Source organism: Lagopus muta, chromosome 4, assembly GCF_023343835.1.
Source record: "Lagopus muta isolate bLagMut1 chromosome 4, bLagMut1 primary, whole genome shotgun sequence".
NCBI lineage: Eukaryota > Metazoa > Chordata > Aves > Galliformes > Phasianidae > Lagopus > Lagopus muta.
In genome coordinates this window covers 2,443,050-2,469,804 of record NC_064436.1, presented here as the reverse complement: position 1 = coordinate 2,469,804, position 26,755 = coordinate 2,443,050, and the positions used below count along the sequence as shown (strand labels likewise).

The following is a 26,755-nucleotide window of genomic DNA, read 5'->3' as shown; positions in this document are numbered from 1 at the left end:
CTTATAATAAACCCTTATAATAACCCTTACAAAAAACACTCGGTGTATTTTCGTTCATTACATAATATTTTCTGGAATGTTCTATTTTGCTGAATGCCGTCTTACACTTGCAATTCCTTCCTAGAAGAGAAGTCTTATAAACTATATTACATATCAAATGCTGAGAGATTCTCATGAGCACTAGGATCTCATTATGGGTGAATTCTTCTTTCATAGTTCAGACCAAAAGTCAAATTTAGTGCACAGAGAGCTTTGGCTCCAATATTCAGCTGAATTTTACTGTATCTGTTGTAGACTGAAATATGGAAAAGCTTACACTTCAGTTAAGAGAAGATTTGCAAGAGAGCAATCCAAATTATGCTTAAAATGAGAATTTGTCCTCTAAATGGAGAAGATTCATTGCTGGACAAGCAGTAATGTAAGAGCCTCAGTGTACAAACGAGTCAGTGCAAAAAATTCCCAGAATCACAAGATTGCAGCGAACATTTGCATATAATGTAAGAAATATTACCTCAAATCTTACTGCAGATTGGGTTACCATAATTACTAACGACCTCTTTGACATACACACACAAAATTCATACAGAAAACACACTTGCATCAGGTACATTTATGATTTACAGAAGGATTTTTTTGGTTCTGTACACAAAGCTCTATTTCTTGCTTGACAGACAGTAGTTTATAAGCAATAAACAGTTAACACAGGCGCAGCTGTTCTGAACAGCCATAAGTTTCTGAATGCACTTCTCTGACAGGGCATGTGGTCAGTCATAATGCAAAGGCATCATGTTTGTGGGTCGTTTTCTTTTTCTTTTTTTTTAATTAACCATTTCTGTCAAATACTTTTTTAAAAATACTTTAAAAAATAGAAAAACAGCCAGTGTTTGGAGTCAGGTAATGAAGTGCTCTACGTTCCCTCCAGGTACTGAAAATGGATAGCTGTTACAAAAATGTTTACTTTCCCCAGTAAGTTCATAGGTGAGTTCATCAAACGTTAAACATTAGGAACGACTGTTTATCACAACTGGAAAGTGTATTTGGCAGGGCAATGAAAATGCCTTCTACAGCATGAGCAATTTTAAGGTGCTCCTCTGGAATACATGCTAAATTGCATTCCACAACAGATTTCTGTTCATTTCATATCACAATAAAAGGAGCACGCCTCAAATTCCTGTGCAGCAGATATTGCAAATCATAGCTTGTCCTGCCTCGAGGGTAGAAAGTCTTTGAATAAAACATCACTCTGAGAGAAAGGAACCTCAGCTCGTGTATCCATTCCTTAGCATCCTCAAACATGCTGGAAATTTACTATGTTAAGATCTGTGATGAGAAGTTATTTCTATACATTTGCTTTATATATATATATATATATATATATATATATGTGTGTGTGTGTGTGTGTGTGTGTGTGTGTATATATATATACACATCATAACCCAGTGACCGTCTATCCATATGCAAAGGCTCTGACAGCATTGCCCACAAAGAGATTCTCACCCTGATTGAAAAAGGCAGACTTCAGATACGTGAGCTAGCTTCTACTGTCCCGTAATGTTAGCCATAATGTTCTAACATATTCTTAATGTCCAGCTGGATTTCTCTTACCTTTGCATTTTCTGCTCTTTATATCTCCTAATTCCCATCTCATGCGACTTCAATATAATTTCACACATATATATAATGATAAATGATGCACAATAGCATAGATTAGGAGATTATACAAGAACTAACAGACAAAATGAATGGGAAAATTATGCGTACGATGAGAAATTTAGAAAACGCATATTCCAAATCCATGTAAGAGGAAAGAGTTAAAAACAGTTCAAAATCATAAGCACTCAAATAGAGATACAGGAGACCAAAAATTGGATGGGAGGCAACATGATCCTGTTCAGAAGACAAATCTTAGGCAGATGCACTCAGAACATACTGCTAGGCTACTGAGCTGCTAGAAAGGTATCAGCTAAAGTGCTTTGTTTTTACCTCCAGCACTTTTAAGATAGAAGCAGACAGAGGACACTCAGAGAAAAATCAAGAAGAGAAAGAAAACACAAACCATGATAAGACTGAGCAATACAAGTTTTTTTTTTTAACCTAGACTGACAGGAGATGCAATAGCATGTAGTAGAGCAACAGATGATCAGCTGTTCCCCAGTCCATCAATCACAGCAAAAAAATGCATACTATGTTAAGCAGTGCAGCAGATGATCAAGGTCTGTGAAATCTTTGTCCCTGAACTTCAGGAACTGCACAGATATCTAGCAAGAATAAACTCTCATCCTTTCTTGGAGCGGGACGATGGCTCAGAAATACCCTACCGAATCCCCTTTCAACTTTGCACTTTTGCATTTGCATTACACAGTAGTTATCCAGCTACCTCACCATGTAAGATCATGCTGAGGAAAATTCTGAATTCTGGAAATGAATGTTAAATCATTTCACTACCTGCCGTGTTGACTTGATATAGCACAAACTCTTCTGCAAGCATAAGTAAGCTCTAATACTCCCTCAGCAACTGTTTCTTCATTGGTACGTTAACACTTTCTAATCCTTAAGATTTATTATATTATTATTGTAATAAGACATGATAACTGTATGCCTAAATATGGAATATCCAGAAAAAGACAGTTTTGTTTGCAGGTTAGCCCAGAAGCCCTTATTCACACGAGAAAATGGAAATTAATAAAACTACTTCCTATTTTGGAGTTTACTTCAGTTGCTTTCTCTTGAAGAAAACTAGGCAGTCAGATGTTACAACTAGGCCTTTAGAGGAACAGGTTTTTGACAAAGGTTGCTTATTCTGGTGCAGCAGAAGTTCCTTTGGCAGTATCATTTACAATTTCTTTGAAGCCCCGAAATAGTGTGCAATATAACCCACTTAACAAGATGGTTTTACCATTGGCCGTAAAATAAAAGTAGACACATTTCTGCCATGCTCCGCTTTTCAATCTCTGTGGCTGCTATTTAAAATGGAGCCTTCAAGGACGGTTTGAAAGCAGAGCGCTTCATTCTATTTCAAGTAGTCTCCCATGAAATGTTGTGCTGCTTACAGCATGAACAAATCCATTAAATGAGAACAGGTTACATTTTAAGACGCTACATGACTCAGTCTGCATCTTGTTATTATTTAAAAAATCATAATCGCTGCAGCAAGCAGTTTAATTATTTTTACTACAATGCAGTAATATATTCCTACCTTGTACACACAGTTCTTTCCCATCCCTTTCCTTTATACGTATAAACAAAGAAGGAAAAGAAAACTGCCGAGTAATAAGCTCACAGTATGGACAAATCCACTGTGTTTAATGGCAAGGTCTGATTCTCCTGAGGACTGCAAGTAAATCAAGCAGCTTTCATGAAGCCTGACAGGTTTGGTTATAACACTGTCTCCTCCACAGCTGTGGTCGAATTATCTCCAACTGATATGGTCAACTAGATCATGTCTTTTATATTATTTTTAATTGAAGCTTGCTGACATAGCATGAGTAAGGCTGGCACTCTCTATCAAAAATGATGGAAAAATCATGGTGACTTTTTTTTTTTTGAATCAGCCCATTAATTTTCCCTACAATATTTTCCAAGAGGCTATTTTGGGTTATCGCTTATGGCAGCCACAACTGCCAGCACCACCTCCAAGGGATCTCATCTGTGTGCAGAGTTGCTGTTTCCAGTGTAGCTTTCTGTTCTCGCACACTCATCCTGCTTGTAAAGCTACAAGCTCAGACCCAGTTATCAGCACAAGAAAAAGCAGACACTGCACCAATCCTAACTCTTTTACAGAGCATTCTTTATCATCACCTAAACACAGCAAGTTCTTGTTGTTTCATTTTGCTTTGTTATCCCAAATGCATAATTTTAGGAAAATCTGTTAATCCTTCTGCAGAGCGTCAGCATTTCCTTAACTTTTCATGTTCCCATTTTATAAAGTTGTTGAAAATATCTATTTGAAAATGAGTATTCATACACTTAAACATGCTTTTCAGCTTCTATTTTGTTTTGCTGGAGTTTGTTTAGATTTAAAACGTTTTCTTCCTCAGCCTCCTTTCCTGTTCACTGAATCAAGAATACTGTGCGTTTCTGGTGATTGCATGGGGAATACATGGAAGTGATTACAGAACAGACATAAAAAAATGTGGTCTTCCAAGCTTTCATGAATTGTAGCTTCACGGGCTGCTAATCATTGCAATGTAGGAAGTGGTTGGATATGGGGTTTACTATCAGTTTAAATAAAGAGTCAAAGTGTTAGGCATTGGCTTTACCTGGATTTTCCAGCTCATAAAAAGATATGATTTTCTGTGAACTGCAGATGTTGTTTACGTTCTGTTGAATCCAACAATACATGAAGTTATTTACTGCGTTAGCCTAAGGTCTGAAAGATCTGGTTGGATCTTTCTAACCACGAGACATCTGTTGATCCAGACAGAAAATGTGCTTCAAAGACCGCAAAGCAGACCAAACTTCTGATCTACGTACGTCATTTGAACACTTGACAAAACAGTTTCACAAATCTGACAAAGAAGATAAATAAAGTGATAGCAAAAAGGTATCATGTAAGAAAGAAGCACTTATTACTCAGTGTGCATCTCAGTGCATATCACAGTTGCTCTGGGCATTTATGACAGACGCTGCAATGTGATGCAGAAGAGGAGAAACAAGAAATTTTGCAAGGGAATTGAAGACGACTCACTGAAGATATTTGTGAGGATACTGCAGGTGGGATTTCTTCCACATGGCCTGCACAGTGAATCCGATTAGACAATTTCTTTGTATAGAGAACAGAATCCAATTCTGGAAGCTTGCAATAGCAATTGGTATTGACAATTGTTCCAAAAATAATGCCTCTATTTATTTATATAGAAACTAGAACAGATACAAAGAGCACAACACTACTGCTTCATAGAGCAAATACTCAGCTATTTTCTTACAGTGTTTTTCAACACAGGCTATGTATTTCCATCAGCCTTGAACAATAGCTTGCATGTCACACTCATAAAAATGAGCACCAGTGGAGGCAGCCCACTGTTGCAGTTGCCTCGACTGAAAGGCACCACCGCTGCCTCACTGTGCTCACATCCACTGCTTGGTCTCCACAAATGTTCAGCAAGCATTGATGCATGTGCCCTTTTTTCCTCATGGAAGAATTCAGTGACATGCCACTCCTCCACCTGTACCTCCACACCAGACACCATTTTGTCAGACTGCCCCTCTGCTGCCATCTGCCACACAGCACCAACATGTAACGGAATATTGGTGGGAAGGTTCAGCCTCTGCTGACATAGCACCACTACCTGCCTCCGACACTGTGGGCCAACACAGTAAAATAGGAGGCATTACTTCCTCGTAACAGGTACTGCAGAAACTATCCTTGAGAAGAAATGCCAAGAAGTCAGCTCAATTGACTACAATGACTGCTGACGATAAGAGTCAATTAACTATTTTTTATTAAATCCCTTCTTTTATAAGGAGTTATACAGGGAAGGCACCTAATTGCCAAGGTGACATTATTAGCATGCTCCTAGGTTTCTTCAATTATGTACTACTTAATTTGAAACTGTTTTGCATTTTTATGTGTGCAGTCCCACTAAACAAAAGTGAGGATTTGCATGAATTATAATTAATAAATGATCGTGTCAGCACTTGGGAATGGGATGGAAGAATTATCATTTAAAATACATCAGCATAAACAATGTAATTTGACTGAATTCCTATCAGTAAAAAATTCCCTCTGTAAAATTAAGTTCCATTTTAAGACAAGATTTTGCTGCTTAAGGCTGTAGCATCTGCTCAAACAATATCAATGTGAATTATCTTCGCAGTTATGTATTGTAAAAGAATTCTGAGGAAAACAAAGATTTTTAGTAAGAAACTAAAATACATACTGACATTTTTTTTTCCCTACTATAAAGTACTCTACAGAAAATTAAACCAATTGGATTTTTAGAGATAAATACTGATCTTGATCTTAGTAAAGCAGTTTCAGTGCTAACTTGAACACAATTCCCAACAAATTTACAATTGTGCTGGTAATCTTTACTTCATTATTAAACCAGTCTCTGGTGTCTTATTAACTCGGTTAGGAATTTTGAGGAAGAGGCAGCAACTGTAAAATCAGATCACACAGAGCAGAAAATTGTTCTCAACACAATAACATAAAGGGACAATTATTTGCCACCTAATTTATCAATACGTGTATACTTTAAATAATCTATTTACCCTTGGGTAACATGGCCATTGATTTGCTGGGCAGCATTTTTCTGAGTCCAATACCTAACATTTCCTGTTGAGGGCAATGGGCTCTGTTTGTTTCAAAATCTGCCTGACAGCAATCACACCACATGAACAACAGAAAAGAGCTAAAATGAAAACATCCAGAGATTTCAAAGGCCTATACAGTAGAAAGAGTGCTATTATCTACCACTTCAATTTCAATTGCGCGCTCATCACGTTAGAAATAATGAGCATTAAAACTACATGCAGCAATGAAACGAAAGTTCACACCATATCAGAACAATGCTAAATGAAATTATTCTCCTTGTCAGAAACTACAGGAATACCATTTGTAAGCAGAATGATTCAATCTGTCAGCATGACAACTGCCCAGTGTCCCTCCTCGGGTAACTTGACTGCAGTTTTCACTTCCCACCTCAGCAGCTAGCAGCACTCCCCAAAAAAAGCTACTATCCTTTCCTGCAGCAGAAAATATCAATGAAAGCCACGAGTGCCTTATTGTGAGGAAGGAATGGCCCGTTACGTTCCATGCTCTATCTCCACTAAAGCCTCCACTAAAGCAACAGACTCAAAGGAGGGTATAGAATACTCATAATGAAAAGTTCATGTGCTGTGCACGTGTTTGATAGACTTGTTCTTGCTTCTCTTTGGGAGTTCTCTAGTTGCTAGACTAGGGCAGTGCTTTTTGTGAGTGTTTGATTAAAGGAACAACAGTGTGGAGTCCTTCAGAAGAAAAAAAATACTTTGCTATCATTAGGGAATTGGATTTAAAGAGAAGTGAAGAATGGAAAGTCGTTGTTTTTCTTAAAACTGTGTTGTTAAAATGAATTGCCTCTGGTTTCAGATTTTTGTGGTATCACTTTCCTATTTTGCCACTCCTCCAAGCATTAACCGTGAAATTTAGACCAGCCTCTAACTATAAATTATCCACTGGCACTTTTGTATAGCACTAGCTCTGTATAGCTTAATTAATAGTGTTCCTCAGACTGGCATCATTTCAGGTTTTCCGACTATCATTACTATGTTTTCTCTTTTGAACACCCTGAAAAGCAAAGGTATCCTCTGTTCACACTCAGGCAGCTTTTAATTTGTCTATGTTTTAAATTGCTCTGTAATTTGTAAACACTTTCAGATATTGAAATAGCAAACTCTCTTGTGGAAATGTCATCTGTTTGTTTACTTTTATGGCAGCTTTCTTCTAAATTAAAGCAACAGCTTCTTAGCACAATTTTTAAAATGCTAGGTGCGCAATTAAGAGATAAAAAGTTCACAGAAAATGATGCAAATAAATGAGAAAAAATGGTGTGCTTAAAACAATGGTCAACAGCCACAATCCCACAAAATAATCACAGAAGAGCCTTCAAGTGCACTGATTATCTACATGAAAATCTGCAAAAAAAGTCACTATTTCCTAACAGCGTTGCACACAACCATTATGGTTTACTTCCTCCTCTTCTGTTTAACCTTAATTCTAAACAAACATATAAATAAATCCTTACCTACACGATGATATGTAAGCAGCTTACAAAAGTAGCAGCTGAATTTACTTTGCTCTTCCCTCATGACATTGCTTCAAAGGTGTTCTTATGATTTTAAATTAAGTGGGATTAGAATGCTGCTTTGCAGCATGTACTCAGTTTGGTTTACTGCAGCAGAGCAGAGGGCTGACTAAAGAGTGCTCTGCCTCCATACAGTGGGCTGTGAGCTCAAGTTCACCCATATCCCACATCTGTAACCTATCATGCATATCTGTCCTCTCTATCACATCATAGATGTGCTGCTTTGCCCCTTACGCTCTCATACTTTTTGACGTGCTTTGTTAGCAAAGCAATAAGTTACTTCCAAACTAACATGCCATCTTTCATCTATCTAAATATTTAGTACTAGAAGTAATTAAACTTTTTTGTTCTTAATGAAACATAATTGAAAAACCATCTGACAATTTTCCATTTGTCTCTGTATGATGAATTTCACCATCTGTCTAGTTCTTCATGAAATGCTAGGCTCTATTCTGAAGTGTTTCATACCAGCAAAGTGCTGGTTTCAGAGTTTCTTGTGAATCCTAACTCTACCTCTACGTTGCATCAAAGGATGCACTGCTATTTTGAACAACTAATTGCTACAGGGTGTTGGGGTTTTCCCCACATGAAAGCTGCCCGTAACTATTTTAATCAGAAAAGCAATTTTTAAAAGTAAATACAGTATTTAAAGTTACAAACATTGACAGAGTGCAAACAGGAAGAGAACAATGACAGGATTTTCTTTGACTAAAATATATGAATTCCAAGACAAAAAGGCGTTATGCAGGTGACTCAAGAACGGTAAGTATTTTATTATTAACTTTTGGTTGCCTGGTACACCTCACACTGAAAAGCCAGAAGACAAATACGCACATGCAGATCAGAAGATTAGAGTGGTTTTTAAAAGCTAGGCAAGAGCAACCCTATTAACAACCTACATATTAAAATCCTACGTATATGAGGCTAACTGCCTGCCAGCTAGCATGTTAAAAACATTGTGGCATTTGCTCCTGTCTTCCAAAGAAGTAAAGGTGATGTCTGAATGAAACTCTCAGATGCCTTACTCTCCTCACCTACCTAATCATCTTGGTTTTGACAGCTAGCAGAAAGTTCAACAAGTTCAAGTTGCACAGAATCAGCAAAATTTGTCTATGACACAACTTCAGAGGTTTTGAAACTTTAAAAATACTGCTGTTTTTACATTCATATATGTATAATAGCATAAGCAATCCTTTCAGTAAAGATCTGAACTGAAATGTATTGGAAACATCCTACTGCCAGATCCAGACAATTCCTTTTGACACAAAAATATTTGGAATAAACCTACTGAAACAATACATTTGCAAATTCAGTTCTAGGGAACCATATTTACTATGCCAACTATTCACCAAACCATGAATACACGGACATCTGCAAGAACCATCTTAGGCTAGGATGCCTCATTAAAGATGATCACATTGTTAAAAGGGTATTTGTCGTGCTATTTGAAGAACGGTTCGAACAGATCTGCCAAGAAGCTATTAAGCTAAGAGCTACCAAAAGATATCAGGGCGACATACTAAACAATAAAGCATAAGAGTGATTGAAGTATGTACAGCACTCCACTGAAATTCCCCTCACCGTCTAATAGAGAACCTGAAAACTGTTGTACATGATGTCAAGGCTGAGTATTATGCAGGGATCCTTATGCAGAAGAAAGTGAAGGGTTATTTGGAACTAACAGTTTCACAATGTCTTCAAGGTTATATGCAACATTTCTCCTAAAGGCTGCACCATCTGCTTTCATGCGTTCACTTCTCAAGTGCCTTTAAGCCAGGTCTTTCATGCACTAAATTGCTCCCTTCAATTTGAAGCCCTGCAGTTTAGTTCTCCTCATAAAAAAAAAAAAGATTTTTAGCGATTTTCTTCCTACAATTTATTGCCCAGCTCAAAAACAGAATGCAGCCTGAGCTTCTGGAACTGACTCGCCAAGCAGAAATTGTTCTCTGTTCTCATGCACAAGGTTTTTATTTGTCTTCATTTTTTAAGCAATTAATGTGTACTGGCTACCAGTAGTCAGCACAGAAGGAACTCTCTTAATTCTTTCCCCACCATCCCAGTCAGAGATAATTGAAAGACCAGATTCACCACCTTTGTCATTATGTAGATTTTTTTTCCCCATGAAAACAAAACCAGAACCATTTGAACAAAAATCCTGGCTTCTTCAGCCAAACCTTTCATCATCATCATTAAAAGTTTTGAGCACTTATGAGAAGCTAACAAATGACAGCTCATAATCCCCATCTGTAACACCAGAGGCCAGGTACTGTAAAGACAAGACAGGTGCAAATTTTGGTATTCCCACAGTGCTTATTATCTGTCCCTTTTTAGAAACAAAAGGATTTCTCTTAACACTACCACCAATACCCCACGTTAATCTTTCCTCAAGCAAACTCTTACCCCGAAGCTACTACACAGTGTTATTACTCTGTCAAGAATTTTTTCTCCTGAATTTAAAAAGCTGCTTCCACCAATCTATGTTGTCAGGCTGTGCTGTCAGTCACCTACAGAAGCTGCTCCACTATTTCATTCTTTTTCTTGCGATTCTGTTGTCCCTAAGGGCCCTTTCAGATATGGAACACATGTACAAAAAAAATGGTCAGAGAAACTGCACTAAGTAACTCTTCTTTGTTCTGTCCTCAAATTTTCCCTTTCATTCCTGTTTTCATCTTTCCCTACCAGAATTATGTTAACAAAACTTAGCAGAGTACACACCACTAAAGTTTTGTTGATTTGTCTGTTTTGTTGGGATGAGGCAATGCGACTGTGACATAGCCATTAGAATGCATAGGGAGATGACACAAATGAAGCTAAAATAGGAAAATTTAAAGTTATGGTGCTGGAACCTAGCATCGAATGTACACTTGCTTACCTTTTTTTTGACTAGCAAGCATGTCAGGAAAAGTCCCTTAGTATTTTCAAGCACAAAAAACCTAGCACTATGCCAGTTACACAGGAGGTTACTTTGAGAATGGAACAGAGTCCCTCTGCTTTGGGATTTGTAGAGAAGCCATCAGCATGCTTTCTCAGAAAGGTGTGAATAACACGCTGATCCTGGAAACTGGAAAAGGGATTGTCAACTAGACACTTATATAATGCTTGAAACAGAAAAAATAAAGATAAAAGTACTCTTGGGAAGAAAAAAAAAAAAAAGCTAGAAGGAATATGGGAGGAAAGTGTTTGGGTTAATTTTTAAAAGTAGCTTGTTAAACAATTTTTTTTTAATTAATTAAAAAATCATGGGTGACAGAGAATGCAGTCTTTAGAACAGATATGACCAATAAATTGAACAAATAAATCTGAGCCATGTTTACAGAACCATTTTAAAAGGCTAAAGGAACATTCGGAAATCAACGTGGAATATTTATTTTGAGGTAACATCCAACAGCTACAATTACATGGGACCAGTGTTTGAGTGGCATGTTTTACACGCGCATTCCTTTCAAACAAAGGAACGTTTTGATGTTTCTTTTATATGAGGTTCCAATACAATCTCCACATTCTGTAGGAAAAGAAGTATTCAAGAAGTTAATCAAGTATTTAGATACTGTCTCAATGTGCACAAAGAAGAAGAAATGTGTTCTAACACAAATGCGTCTCTCTGCTCAGACACTAACTTCATAATTTCAATAAACCAATGTTGCCTTTCAATCCCCAGTTGCCTTCATCCCCAGTTTTTCAGGCACTTGTCGATCTTTTCACCATTGTGCTGTGTAAAAGCCAAGCCATGACTAAACAACTAGTCCTGCAACCAGAGGACTGCTAGCAATCAATCCGCTTCAGGGCTAGAGACTTAATAACCTCATGAAGTTTGTGGGAAGTGAAGAGTTAAACACTGAAAAGTGAAGCATCAACATGAACTTCACACGATCCTGGCAATCATGCCATTTACCAATTCCAGAGGTGCTCCAAATGTAGCTTTCCATCTTACTTCCGTCTCACCATCTGCTACTCTGCTGCTGCCCTCAATGTCCTAAGACCCCCAAAAGATTGCCACCAGCTGCCCCATCCCTGAAAAGTCTCCCTCCACCATTTTTGCTACGCAACAAATTCTGGTATACCTGGCTATCCTTCTGATGTGACCAATTCCGACACAGATCTCTTGCTATTAGCAAATTCTGTACCATTATCTCCAATGCCTTGCAATTTCAAAAGGGTCCAAAAGGGTACTAAAAGAATGATGAAAGATTTGTAATGGCTTGCTGATAAAGAATGATTGAACCGTTTGGGATTAATCAGCAAGAAAAGGGCTAGCAGTTTGAAAAAGGTGGGTGGGAACAACTGTTCTCTGCCTCTCCAACTGTAAGAACTAGAGGCCATCACGTGAAGCTCCTGGTAGCATGGCTCAAACAAAAGGAATTGGTTCTTCATGTAAACAAGCAATACACCTGTAAGACTTTTTATCAAAGGATGTTGTGAAGCCATGAATCTTGCCTGGGCTCAAGGGGAAACTGGACAATTATTGTCAAGGAAGGTTGGTTACAGATTACTAAACACATAAAACATACAGGGAATTCCCTCCCTTCTGCAGAAAGCAGCTTACAAGTAGAACAGAATAGAAATCACAGATGAGGAATCGCAGAATCACAGAATGGCCCAGGTTGGAAGGGACCTCAAGGATCATGAAGCTCCAATTCCCCTGCCACACGCAGGGCCACCAACCTCCCCATTTAATACCAGCCTACACTGCCCAGGGCCCCATCCAACCTGGCCTTGAACACCTCCAGGGATGGACGGGGCATCACAGCCTCTCTGGGCAGCTGTTCCAGCACCTCACCACTCTCTCTGTAAAGAACTTCCCCCTGACATCCAACCTCAATCTTCCCTCCCTCAACTTCAAACCATTTCCCCTTGTCCTGCAGTTATCTACCTTTTCAAAGAGTTGATTCCCCTCCTGTTTGCAGGCTCCCTTTAGGTACTGCAGGCTGCAATGAGGTCACCCAGCAGCCTTCTTTTCTCCAGGCTGAACAAGCCCATTTCCCTCAACCTGTCTTCGTAGGGGATGTATTCCAGCCCTCACATCTTTTTGGCCTCTTCTTAGTGGTAACAGATTCCTTGAAGATTTGGTTTAAGACATCCTGAGATGTCTTGAGAAACAGTGAAAGGTGTAGAAACTTAGCCTTACTTCTAACTCTGCCAAGTAACACATTTTCAAATTCACATCCCCGCAAGCATAACAGATTAAATGCTTGTTTCTATTACTACTGACTGATGAAAGATTATTTTCTTTTCATCGTAGCTCGTTTTTGCACTCTGTAGTTTTTTTTATTTTTAAGAACTGACCCCGAAGGATGCCCCACCTATCTATGTATTTGTGGGTAATCTTTCATATCTTATGTAAAAAATTTAAAGGGAATTTCTCTTCAGTCCTCAGCTTAGATCTAATGCAAAATGAAATCGCCAAGGGAGAACTTCGTCCAAAAACCTCCCCTGACTTGCAACATCATTCTTTGCCACAGACAAAAACTGAATCAAGGGATTTACATGCTCGAGCATCTTTAGGAGCCTGTTGATTTATCTGAGCTTAGGATTCACCATACATAGTGGAAACTCTGAACACAGAGTTTATGTTTAAGAGCCTTTCTGAATGTATAAAAGATTTTCACAGTCCTCTTTCCTCTCATGTCGCCATCCAAAGCACTGCCTAACACTTACATATTCTCCTGCTGTTTCATACAACCTTGGCTCTGGCTCAAAAAAAACCCTAAAATCATATTGTTTCTTTTCCAAATACTTTTGATTACTTGTTGAGATAACGCCTTTCCTTCACCTTTGTTTAGGAGATGAATAATATCCTTTTGTGATGTTTCTAGATGGGTTTTCAGTTATTGCAGCCAAAATTAGGCCTCTCTTGGTCTTTGGTCCTGATGTAACACATACACATCTGACATTTCTGAAATGGACGAAAGGGAAAGCCAGGTAAGAGCTCTCCTTTCTCTCTTATTAGTATACATTTTTCTACAACTATTTACATTTTATCAGCATTTTCTCATTAAACATTCTCAATTTAAAGAGCTTTCACAAACAAAATGAACATACTCAACCCTAAAAATGATAAAGTTTAGACAATTCAGAGGAAATGAAGTAACAATTATTACACTGCCTTAAACAGATTACCTGAGGAATATTAGTCCTTCTTCTTGAAGTCAACAAGTTAACAGTTCCTTACAGTTACCAGCAAGAGAACTACCGACATCATCTCTCCATCAAAAGAACATGATCTCTTTTGGATTGAAACCCAGGTAGCCATACAGGTACTGCACCACAATCACAAAACACCTTCCAAGTCACTTTTAAACCAGGTCAGTCTCATAAGACTCCGTTTAGATTTTGCTATTTGTCTTCACTTGCAGAAAAGAGGGTTAAGTCTGTTCTTAGCAAAGATTTTTGGCATGATCTACCAGACATGCTGCCATATGCCAAAAAAGAAAGGGAATATAGTCACCCCCAGCTTCGACTTTAACTGGAGCTGCTTTGTTTTGAGTGCCCTGAATAATTAATAACTACTTTGGCAATCAGTCATGCATTCCTTAATGGCACCTCAGGCATCAAGTATCCCATTCACCCGCTCCCCCAAGAAACAATGGGCTTTATTACATCAAGTTTTCTATGCCAAACTTGTAACTGACATAATTTAAACTAAACAAGTCTCTAGAAAGACTGAAGCCCAAACTCATATTGTAGGAGTTCATGAGGTTTCCTCTCAATTGCATATGGCTACTATATAGATTAGACCTGTAACCGGGGGCAAGTGAGAAGGAGGGGAAAAGAGATGAAATACGGATCGTTTTTGCAGTATATTTCTAGGTGGCTTAGATTATATAACACTGCCAAATACATGACTTTTAGTAAAGGCATAGCTGAACAGTCAAAATGCAGAACAACCACTAAACAGCCCTTAGTGAATAATGCAGCCCACCAGTAAGCACTGACTAAGTGACAGGGTATAGTATGAAAAGAGTGCCTAAGAATAACAACTGTGCTGAAAGTAGCAGGAGAACTCTGAAATAAGACAAGCTAACTTTTCTTAGCAAAAATAAGCTTTTTCAACACTTCCTTGCACTTTACAGTGTTCCAATTAACTTGCAACAAAAGAACACAGTTAAAAATAAAGAGAGCTAACCCCAAATTAGAGAATGTTCTTCTGAGATGTACCCATGACACACAATTTAAAATGGAAGAAAATCAGATAATTAACTGCAGTTATCTAGATCCTGAAGAAGAGCTGTGTGGTTGTCTCAGGAAACGTTCTGCTCGTATACAGCATACCCACAGCTTTTAAGCAGTGCCTTGCAATCCTGTGTTAAATGTTCCTGTAAAGCTATGTTGCTCTGAGTGCCATTGGAACTAATGGTAGTACTTTTGAGCAGCTAAATCTTAGGAGAAAGGTAATCAGATCAATAGTCATTCTCCTTCTACTTATTAATCATAGGAAAGTTAGTTTGAAATATAATATACAAAGTTAAAAATATATATATACAATAAATTACAGGAGGCTTCAACAAAGCTATTTCTCTTGCTCTTTAAAAGACCTGAAAATGTGTCCAGTGCCCTTCTCCGTGTGTGGCCTCCAAATACAGAAACAAGCTTGCACTGTTTTATTTCAGTTTTGCTTCATTTCTCCCCAAACAATCTCTCATTGCTAGTCTACCAGGCATCTCCCCCTCCCCCTTTTCTTAAAAAATGAAAAAAAAAAAAAAAAAAATTAACTGTTTAGGACCAATTCATAAAAGCGAATCACTAAGCAAATCAGTGATGGTTTTTTGCAAAAATCACTTACAAATTACACTCATTCCTCTAGCTGACATTTTTCACACGAAGGAGGAAGCCGTAAATTTTAATTTATCTTGAAATGTAGGATGATACAGCATTAGATATATATGCATAAATGAATAAGGAGAGAGAGAGACAGAGAGACAGAGAGACAGAGAGCCTTCAGTTTTCTATTGCCTGAAAACCAGAAGCAGGTCTAATCCTGCAACTTATCAATAAGGATTGCATTTACAATCTCTACAGTTAATTACGCAGTCTGAAATGTGAAACTGTATTTTCCATGGCTTATTAAAATGGATTGTTTTGAAGAAAAATCTCTCCATTAGAAATTTGGAAAGTCATTCTCACCAACCTTTGAACAGCTGTTGTACCGTGCATTTTGAAGCTAGCTCTGCATTCCTGTGACATGGTGGGGATTGCTCTTTCCTCTTACATATGTGACAGATAAAATAGCTTGTTCTCTGTAACAGTTTGTATGCATACGTCTTAGGCATATAAACTTAATTAATGGAGGAAAAGAAGGACTAAAAAAAGGCATAATACAGTGTCAGGAGTCTCTGTTTTTTGTCTCCTTAGCAGATATTCATGGTCAGTGATCTAAATATTCTGAAAATTAGCGATTACTTTTGCGAGTGTTAATAATTTAAAAGTTTTCCCCGTCAAGTATATAGGAATAAATCCAGCCCAGCAACTCATGAATATAATTATATGTATATTCTGGTAGTTTTAGGTGCATTTGTTTTAGGTGCATTTGTTTAAACCATTGCAGAAAAATTTGATCAAACGTCAGATAAACGTGTAGCAGGTAGGATGCAACACTAGAGCAACTGCAATGAAATCTGGCATCAGCTCACACAACATCTATTTAGGGATCTTCTTTTTACTATTTTCTAAAAGTAAACATACTCATTACCTTCTGCCCTTTGGTATAACAAGTTCAAACCTGGCCATATTCCAAGATGGTTTAGAGACTGACTGATGTGTTTTCTGATTTCAAAATTCATTCATCTAGCTTACAAAAGAGTCAAACAGACTTGCCCTTAGTCATTTTAGAAATATTACTTAGGCCTAAATAGTTACCAATACTGAGAAGCATACAACAGGAAACAGCATGTATATACACAATACAGCACTTAAATAACTTCACTACCAGTGTACTAAACATATAAGACAGGAGATGAGGTGTTATCAAAAGATGCACAGAATTAGTCTTTGATTCTCCTCAATAAATGGAGTTTTGTGAAGGAGGACAACAGGCAAAAATGGAAAAAGAAGCAAGCCAAATGCACCGAGTGAAGTGCGTGTCAGCAGGCTTACAACATGGATTCCTTTGATCAGTTTTTTATTGAGCTTGCAGATGTTTTACACTAACCAAATACCACAAACCACAAGATGACTGAGGAGATTCACAAAGTGAATTATAAAGCTTGCAACAAAAATATTCCTTACTCTCTTTAAATATGGAATATCTAAAACAAGTCAACTCCTGTTCCACTCAATCCTGAAGTTCAGAACATCATCTCATCCCTAAAAACTTACAAATGTTGTTTTGCTAGCACAGGTCTTTTGCTTGTTGAAAAAAAATAATAGAAATCTGTTGATGGTGAAAGCAGCCATACTTCAGACAACAATTAGCATTTAGTACCTGTGAGTTGCAGGTGTTAAACAACATTAAGAGAAGTCTAAAGTACATTTTCCAGGAGAAATGCAGTGAAAAATGAGTATCGCGCTTCATCTGCTTTGCCACTATAACAAAACAATTCAGAATAATAAGGACTTTTTTGTTGTTTTTTGAGCTAGGTATAATCATCCAGCTCTGCATGGCGTAGCTGACTTAGAAGAGCATAAATTTCTTCAGTCTCACTTGCACTCAATGTTCTTTACAGGTCACACAGCTGATTCTTATGCTGAATTTCTTCATCTCAAAGCAAGAAAAAGTGGCTTTTTCACTGCACCATAATAGGAATGCAAATATTTTATTCGAGTTTCCACATAAACAACTGAGCCATCAACTTCCCAGTCCAAAGCCATCCAAGATCTACCACAAAAACACTGTTAGTTAAAGAGCAAAGTGTACAATTCTGGCAGACAAATAATTCATTATTATTATTATTACTACGAAATAAACAGTAATTAACCCTGAACTACGTAAAGATTCTTTTGAGCCACCACTTCAAAGACGTTATTTATCTGAAATGCTCCTGAAACGCGTTACTTACTGGCACAAGAAGGGTATAATGGATGCAGAATCCAGGTTGAGAAGGAAAATATTCATCAGACACAAATCTTATTCTGATCTGGTTTCCTTTGGAGATTTGTCTGCTTGGCACACTACTGGAACCGCACCAGCGCCCTAAAACAGTGCCATCACTAGGTTCTTCAACTTCTACAAAGTCATACCTGAGCAGAAAAGAAAATTACATGTTTATTTACTGGTAAATTTCTACAAACATCCAATTTTAATGCATAAACCGAATTTCTTATTATATTGTTATTATTTCTAAATGCTATAAGTATACTACCGAAGTTAGGTCTTTTTAAAAAAGCCTCCAACTTGCTACTGGCTTAAATACATAATAGGTTAAAGAAATAAGAGCAGAGTTAGCGTTCTGAATAGACCACGAGTATGATTTAGCCTGTTCCTTTTATGGGGAATTAGAATATGCAGGATGGGGCAGAAATAATTCAGACCAAAAAAACCTGTAATTAGCCATGTGTGGCACTGTAATATCATTGGAAATATATTCCATGTTGCCAGTGAAATTTCAGAAGCTTTTGGTAATGCAATCTTGCCCCCTTGTAATACCAGGGATGAGTAAGCTCCGGAAGGTTAAGGTGGTTTAGGGAAACTTGGAAGCACATTTGGAGCTTATGCATATCCCAGTGAGACACTTGTTAAGCAAAAACATAAACGCACCATGTGTCAGAAAGAACCCGATCCGTTGGTAATACCGACAGGAGATATATGAGTTGGGAGCTTTGAAAGAACAGAACGTAGAAGGTTTGATTTAGTTTCATTGGTTTTTAACGTGTGGTCTGGGTATCCGTGGGGATCAGTGAACAACTTCAAATAGGTCCATGAAAGGTAACTAAGGAACGCCCGTCAGTTGTCACCCATAAGCTTTAATACACCACACAAAGGTCCTTGCTTCCACTGGAGAATGTTTAGGGGGTTCTCAAGTCATAAAAACACTGAAAACCACTGCTCTAGAAGGCACGTCTGGTTTTAATATTTCAACCTGTTTCATGTCAATTCCCCAGCTGCCTACTGACAGAATAAACAGTAGGAATTTCTGTCGCTTTTCCCCTGCCGTCGAGCTTGAAAACCTGTGAGCAGCAATGCTCCTGGGCTCAGAAAGGTAGAAGTGCAACCCTCGGGCCCCAGCTGGCTTTGGGAAGCTTACTGCTGCCCCAGCCACTGCTCTGCTACATGACCACAGCACCTCTGCTCTCCTACCCCAGCCTAACACACCTCTAGGAAAGTTTCGACAGTTTGGAGAGCGTTCTGCTCTCTTACAGCTAAAGTTGTAAACAAAATGTGTTGCTCATAGAAATCTAAGTTGGTAAATGTTACTGAATCCTTTTCAAGGGTACAAACAGTCCTACTAGCCCCGATGACAGCAAGTAACTGTATTTTAAAAAGGAAAACTCACTCCCACTCTGCCAAGAAAAATTTAATGGGAAAATTATTACCTCAAACATTTTCTACTGGAGCTTTTTGTCAACTTTTTTTTTTTCAGTAAATCTAATCTTTATAATGACTCCCAGTTCCCTAGTTAGACAGCAGGTAATAAATTCTGGTGTTGCATGTTTGTGCAAGACTGACTTGCACATTTATTATCTCCATTTAAAGGACCAGTATTTTTTCCACTTAATTAGAAATGAACGCAATGAATATGCTCATTAACTGTGTTCAAAATGTTTTACTACCACGTCCCATAGTTTTAAATCTTTGTTGAACTTATGATACTAATTACTTCATCACCATATTTTTTCCCAGTGAAACACTAATTCCTTTACCTGATTCAAAACTGCTTTAACTTTATGATCAGCTTTACAAGTGACTACGAAGACAACGTGTACATTAACTGCAGTAAGACTTCGAAGCTCACCATCTTTACTGAATTGATTTTGAGCACTGAATTTTAGCACACAAGGGCTGCTCTGAAAGTAATGCTCTTATTTTATTCTGCTGGCTCATGACATCAGAGGCGGATGCTGGTGGTATGACAGTAGAGGCTGAACTTTCCCACCAGTATTCCATTACACTGTGTAGCTGCCATCAGAGGGGCAGACAGGGATGTGTCTGACATGGAAGTGTGCATGAAGCAAAGGTGTGGCACCAAATTGCTCCGTGTGGATAAAATGGCACCCACTAATTCACCAGCACTTGCTGAATGTGGATGTGAACACGGTGAGGCAGTGTGTGGGGTGTTTCAACAGTGATTGGATTACAAAATTTCCAATTTCCATCTTTTTATGTCTCTGGTAGATAATTATCCATCTATTTTTTTCTGATTTGTAAAGAGTTAATAATTTAATCATTACTTTAACAACTTCAGATGCTTGTAGGGGGACAAATACAGAACAGGCATTAGTACTTCTACCATAACTTACACAGCACTTTCTATTGCATCTTTGTTCTCCTTGTACCCCTGATATAGAAGTGAAACAAATCTCACATCAACCAAAAAAAGCCCCTTGCACATTTTCTGGACACGTTGACTGAAGATAGAACTTGGTGCAAAACACAGCAAAGCAAAGCGGTTCAGATGCTTTAAGCATTTACAAGACTGCACTGCACAGTTCTGAGGCTTCTTGTCAACTGGCAGGGACAATATCACAGCCACCTAATTTCCCAGCAAGGGAAGCTTTTCCTTGTAAAGCAAGAAAACTTGGATAAATAACCAGGAATTGAGAAACAGAAACTTTTTTCTATCCACAACAGAGTTAAAAAAGTTAAAATGCTTATTTAATAAAATAATCCTTTTTGTGCAGTGTACAAACCAGAAAACACAATCCTCTGTGGCACAGTGACTAAAGAAATGCTCATACATATCCACACTCAGTACTTTACTCAAAAACTACCTATTAATCAGAACTTCTGATCAGTTCTGACTAATAGGTAGTCTCATCTCTTATCCAGGGACGAAAGGTGCATTTGCCTTTAGTCAACACTTCCCATTGTACCTTCCCTTGCATAACTTGCAGAATACATATTCCTCTTCCCTATGGCTAGGTGCCCAGGACTCTGAATTGAATTAACAACCTGAACAAAGGCAATTTATTTGAAAAGGACAAAGAGGTAATGTAAGGGACTCTGAACTTCAATACTTTTCAAACCAGGAAACGTATTCTCTAAGGAAATGTGTTTTCCTCTCCGTTCTCAATTTTTCTGTGGTTTACACCATTTGCTAAATATTTTCTGACAGGGTGTTTACCTTGGCTTACAGTTTTGTGACCTTCGTGTGGCTTCCCTCTGCCTTCAGAATCCCACAAATGTATCAATGAATGTAAGGAACAGAAATCTGCATGGTAAAATATTTTGCCATACTGGTGACACTGGATCTTTCCATCTGATATAGATGTGTGCTAGACAAAAAGCTAGACACTCACCATGAGAAAAGTGAAATGCGTTCTTCCTACCCTCCTTTGATGAACATTGACTTCATTTTCTTTTTCCACTAAGTGACATGAAGTTGACAGCAACCCCTGACATTTTTTTCCCTGTGGGATGCTGCAGTATTTCTATTCCATTTTGTTGAAAAGCATTAGGAATCTCAAGGTTTTCCCTGTGCTATGGCAGCATACAAAAATTACCTACCTCAGACTTGGACCTAAAGCACTGAAGGTCCTTGGGCAGTTCATTAGACAAAATGTTACCGAACAGAATGCTGATGGTTTATACTTGGGCAGCTTCATTTTGGAAACAATAGAAATTACAAAGAACTGTCATCCCGACAATATTTTCTAAACAAAATTTCAAAAGGACAGTTTTCTCTCCATCTTCCGTCAATATTTAAAATCATTTTCATTTTTACTTCTGAAATATTTAAAGCTCCTATGGAATAAAACTTTAGTGTCCATCATTCAAGTTAAACTGTATTGTTCTACACACAGAAGTGTCAAGGCACTGGCAATAATTCACGGTACTCTTCACCTCTTAGATCACTTAAATCACAGCTGCAAGTAATCACAGTGTTTATTTCACAAAGAACAACATGTTTAGAGAGGAAAGAGAGGCCAAGCATTTAGCTTGAAGACGTTTTCTTTCAAAGTTTGTGTGCCTCACTTGTAACAAATTTTGGAAGCCTTCCTCTATCAACAGAAATCTCCAGCAATACTTCAATGGGAAAATTCACATTTATCTGAGTGGAAAAGGGGATATTGGAGCACAACAGAGGCATCAAACCCGTGGCACCTGATGGCAGAACCAATCTGTTTAAGTATCCTTGTTACTGCCTATAGGTCAAGGCATTGTGTGGCCTCCAGCAAAAATCACAGGATGAGACATGGAGAATGCAAAGTTCACCATGAAGAACTGAGAGAAAATGGAAGGATCCCAAGAAGGAAAAGAGCATAGAAGGATAGTGACTCTCTGAGTCGGAGCAATGAAAGTGGATTTCAGGCAAACTACAAACCTACTGCTGCAGCAGTACAGTTGTAGGAAGAGGAGCACACACTGTGCCATTGATTCAACAGGAGAAGAACTTCTTTTCTGTCACCTGCACGTCCCTCCATGAAGACAAAAGGAAATGCTCCTCAAACATTTGACACACAGAGGAAGAAGCTAACGTGTGAGATTAAGATCAAAATACTAAAAAAACTTAAACAATAGGTAGTAATGAAACTGCAGGTACATGCACGCTATTTTTCAAGTTGTGTAAGATGAAATCTTAGTTTTGGTAACTTTCCTCCTCTGGTGCTGCCAAGCTGTACAACTGTTACACAAGTTTGCAAGCTTCAGAATAGCTATTTAATTCCTTCACCTTTCAAATTCATTCATTTATTTTATAGTATTTTGTATTTATTGCCAGTAAACCACCTGAACCTAGACTAGGAAAGATTGGCCCATCAGTTAAGCCCACCACTAACAAGTAGATAAAATGTTCCTGAAATCACAGACCTTGCACATCTGTACAACTTTGCTGTTAGTAATTCAACCTGCCACCAGAGGTAAGGAAAAAAACCCTCAAGTGAGACAGAAAGCAAAGTTTCCTGGAAGAAAGGAAGGGAAAGGGGACCTTGGCTGAAATCTTGACTCTGTGTGTGCAGCACCAACAAATACTCAACTGAGGGAATGTTTTTAAACTGAAAAAGGGAAGATTTCGGTTAGATGTTAGGAAGAAATTCTTTACTCCGACTGTGGTGAGGAACTGAACAGGTTGTCCAGAGAAGCCGTGGAGATGGAGATGCTGGAGATGTTCAAGGCCAGATTGGATGGGCCCTGGCCAAACTGGTCTGGTGGGGGGCGTCCTTGCCCACCTCAAGGACCTTCCAAGCCAAGCCATTCTAAGATGCATTCTAGGATTGTATAAGTCTTCAATATAAGTTCATTTGACATGAACAGAAACGTTTGACTGAGGGCTACTTTAAATGACAGTAAAGACGAGTTATTAGAAGAAACCTGTTTTTCAAAGACTACCAAATACAAAATTTAAGACATTTTATATGTATTCCCTCTTGATAATGCCTTTACAAAAGGAAGCCTGCAAAAAAAAAAAACCACTCAAAAGCACATGGAGTCAATTGACTCCAGTTGCTGAGGTGCACAGCAGCAGTTTCCTCGAGCCACTTTGGGAAAACTTATCAGAGCCACCAAGGAGGATAGCAGATGAGCCAACAGTTAAGAAATGAGTCATGTTCCACTTAGCAGCTTACAATTTCTGTTATGCTTGATGTTTTAACGTAAAAAGAGACAGCATTGAAACAGCAACAATTTGATGTAAAATGAATTTCCATAGCTGTAACTGTATCTGCTGATCCTGACATACTGTGTTTTAACAGTCACTGTTAAGAAATAGCATACCCAGAAATAACTGATATAAATAAAGTGATGAGGTCAGTTTTCGTACTCAGAAAATGATGTTTAATTATACACAAACATCACGTCCAGCAATAAACTTCACTTTTGGCCAATGTAGCAAATGAGTATTGTATAAAACAACAAGTATCTTTCCACGTCTACATTTTTCATGAAATAAAGATACTCCAAGTATAAACAGAGAACATTTCTAACTTCCATTCCCCAAATATGGATTGCCGTTTCTGTGCCAACCTACGTTGAATACATCTATTTTAGAATATGCAGTGCTGTACATTAGGAGCTGCCTTATGGAAACACACATTCATTCACAAATGTTATATGGTTGCCATGGCTCTATTTCATCTTTCCTCATACTGATTAATAAAACCTTGAGGCTTCTAACAGAACTGCATAATTCCTTCTGTATTTCTATCTTGCTATTTAGGATACATTAAAAAAAAAAAAGTTTACTCATCAGTAGTTTCCTTCCCCTTCACTCACTGTAAACAGGTTTGATAATGACTATACATCACTGCAAGTGAAAGGAAAAAAATGAGACAGTTTAAACCCCCAAATGCTACTCTTCAAACAGCCCAACACTTTTCACAGAAAGGAAAAGATGCAATACGGTTGTCTGAGTGGGAGAAAATACCTGCTGTGTAACTGTCCTCCTGCCTAGCAGAAAACACGTTTCCAATTTCTGTGGACCTGCTGAAAACCCGAGGGAGCAGCTGATGCACCTACATTTCATGCTTAGCTTTTGTTTCTTGGGAACAAAGCAGCATATTAAAGAAAAAAAAATTCATCTCTTACTTCAGAGCTAATTCATAAACAAAGCACTGCTGAATACACATCCTTCCCCTCACGAGCAGTGCATTGGCACACAAACACAGTGTGAAAATAAATCACGGCGACTGGCATTTATGTGCACTGGTGAACACTTAAGCGTCTCCAGCTCAGGCATGTGAATACTGCAGACCCTGAAGATAACTTCTGTCTCATGGGGAGAAAGGGGCATTAACTTTTCCACAAAATGGGAAATTGCAAACTAGATGCACTGCAAATCTTCTTCAGGTTTAAGCCAAAATAATTCTATATTCAGACAGCAACAACGCAGTAAATATTTAAGTGTACTTTAAACTTGCCATACAGATAAAACGTGTAAATAAGTACTTTCAGGAATATAGCCGCCACAGAACACAGATCTAGATAGCCTGTGCCATGAACCTAAGTTGCACAAGTGCAATTTCTAATGAGCCTTTTCTCTCAATCATTGAATAACAATCCTAGAAAGATATGCTATAATCATGCAGATAAAAACTTGAGGTATGAAGGGAAAAAAGACTCCTTCTTTTAAGATTGATTGTTAGCTTTCTGAAGTACTTCTGATGCCACCCGTACTCACACTGTTCACCACAGACAGTGCACCTCCTTCAGCTTCTCTGAATCCAAAACTATGTTTTTATCGCTGTTTTTTGAGCAGCATTTTACATATTTAGTCTGGTATCCCAAATCCTGTATGCACAACCCCTTATATCCTGAAAAGTGGTTATGGATTGAGTCAATGACATGAAAACTACTGGTTAAACAACTTCTTAGTGATATCCACAAGTAAATTTTAGAAAGCAGCAACATTGCTAAGGGGTATTTTAAGCACATGAAGGCACTCACAGGCCAGTGCAGGCAGCACCCCTCCCCTGATACACAGCAGCATCGTGCACCTGGTCAAGTCTCTCCTCTTCATTCCTCCTGCTTCTTGCCTCTTCACTGGAGAGTGGGGCTCTACTTAGGCTTATTTAAATGAAAACACTTCTTTCTTTTGTTTAATGATATAACTGCATATGGTTTCTTGCCTGCTACAGTAGCACACAGGATTTACCAATCCAGCACAGCCCATTTATCACCAAATCCAATATCCTGCTTCGGGACAGGCTAATAACTGTTACTTGAACAGAAAGTGAAAAATCCCTGTAATGTAACTGAGGAGTTGCAAAACACTGCAAGAGGCAGAAAAATGTGTTCCCAACCCTAACAGGAGATCAGTTTACACCTAAAGCATGCAAAGAGTTTCCTCTCACTTCAGTTTACCTAGTTATAAATTAATGGACGTAAAATTATGCAGACCTATTTTTAATCCAGCCACAGCATACCAATCAGAGCCCAGTATGAAACAGAACTTCCTAATAACTGCTGCTCACTGGTTTTATTGTCAGAAGGAGAAAAATATCTATTTATTTTACATTATAAACACCCTGGGATACTCACACACGACCACCCGTCCTTTTTCAGGATAAGTAATCCTGCTTTTTGCAGTATCTCTTCCATGTGCATCTTCCCAAATATCCTGATAATCCACACGATTGAAAGCATTGTCTAGATGATGCTTGAATTCTGGCAGCCTGGAAATATGGCCACTGCCTGTAGGCAGCCATGAGCCTCCTCTGCTCTGGTCTGAACAAACCAAGGGACTCAGCGGCTCCTCGTGTATCTCATCCTCAAGACCCTTCACCATCTCTGTGGCTCTAAGCAGGGGAAAGCTGCAGTACTCATTTACTCCTACATTTTAATTAGCACTGGGGAAGGAGCAGAGAACTCCATTATCAGTAGTTGTCCTCAGAGCATCCCAGAGACAGGTAAAACCTAGCAGTGCCTAGCAGGAAATTACTTCATGCCACTGGAAACACAGCCAGCTTTGGTAACATGAAACAATTTCAGAAGCAATAAACTAGGATTAGGACTGTTTACAAAATATTTTGATACTGTGGACACAGTTTACTTCATTCAAACAGCTTGCTTGAGATTGAAAGGACCAAGAAGGAATATTAAGGAGCCTAAAATGTTTTCTAAATCAATGAGTGATAGTCTCTAGTGTGAACAAAGAGTAAGGGATTATGTCAGCTACCCACTCAGCAGCAATCACTCTCCTAACACTCATCAGAGCTGTGAAAATTGGTAGGCAAGAATGCCACAATAGTCCCTAAGTTTGTGCAGCATGTGCTCCTCATCATGCTGTGCAGGCTGTGCTGTCCTCCATTCCAACCGTGGAAGCACCTTGTCCTATTTTCCTTTCTTGTGTTGAACTCTCATTTGCTTACAGAGTACAATTTTGCAGCTATAAACCATTTATACAGAACAGTGTTTAGTCTTTTTAGAAGCTTAAGAAACGTGT

General features: G+C 38.4%; 1 protein-coding gene across 3 annotated transcripts in view; it reads right to left on the bottom strand.

Moving 5' to 3' along the window:
• Nucleotides 1-26,755, bottom strand: part of PDGFC (platelet derived growth factor C) — a 120,271-nt gene that overhangs the window by 16,551 nt on the left and 76,965 nt on the right. For all 3 annotated transcript variants that reach the window (XM_048941659.1, XM_048941660.1, XM_048941661.1), the window contains one exon: nt 17,780-17,960. In XM_048941659.1, the coding sequence (XP_048797616.1) occupies nt 17,780-17,960 (181 nt within the window). The remainder of the gene's footprint in view (nt 1-17,779; nt 17,961-26,755) is intronic.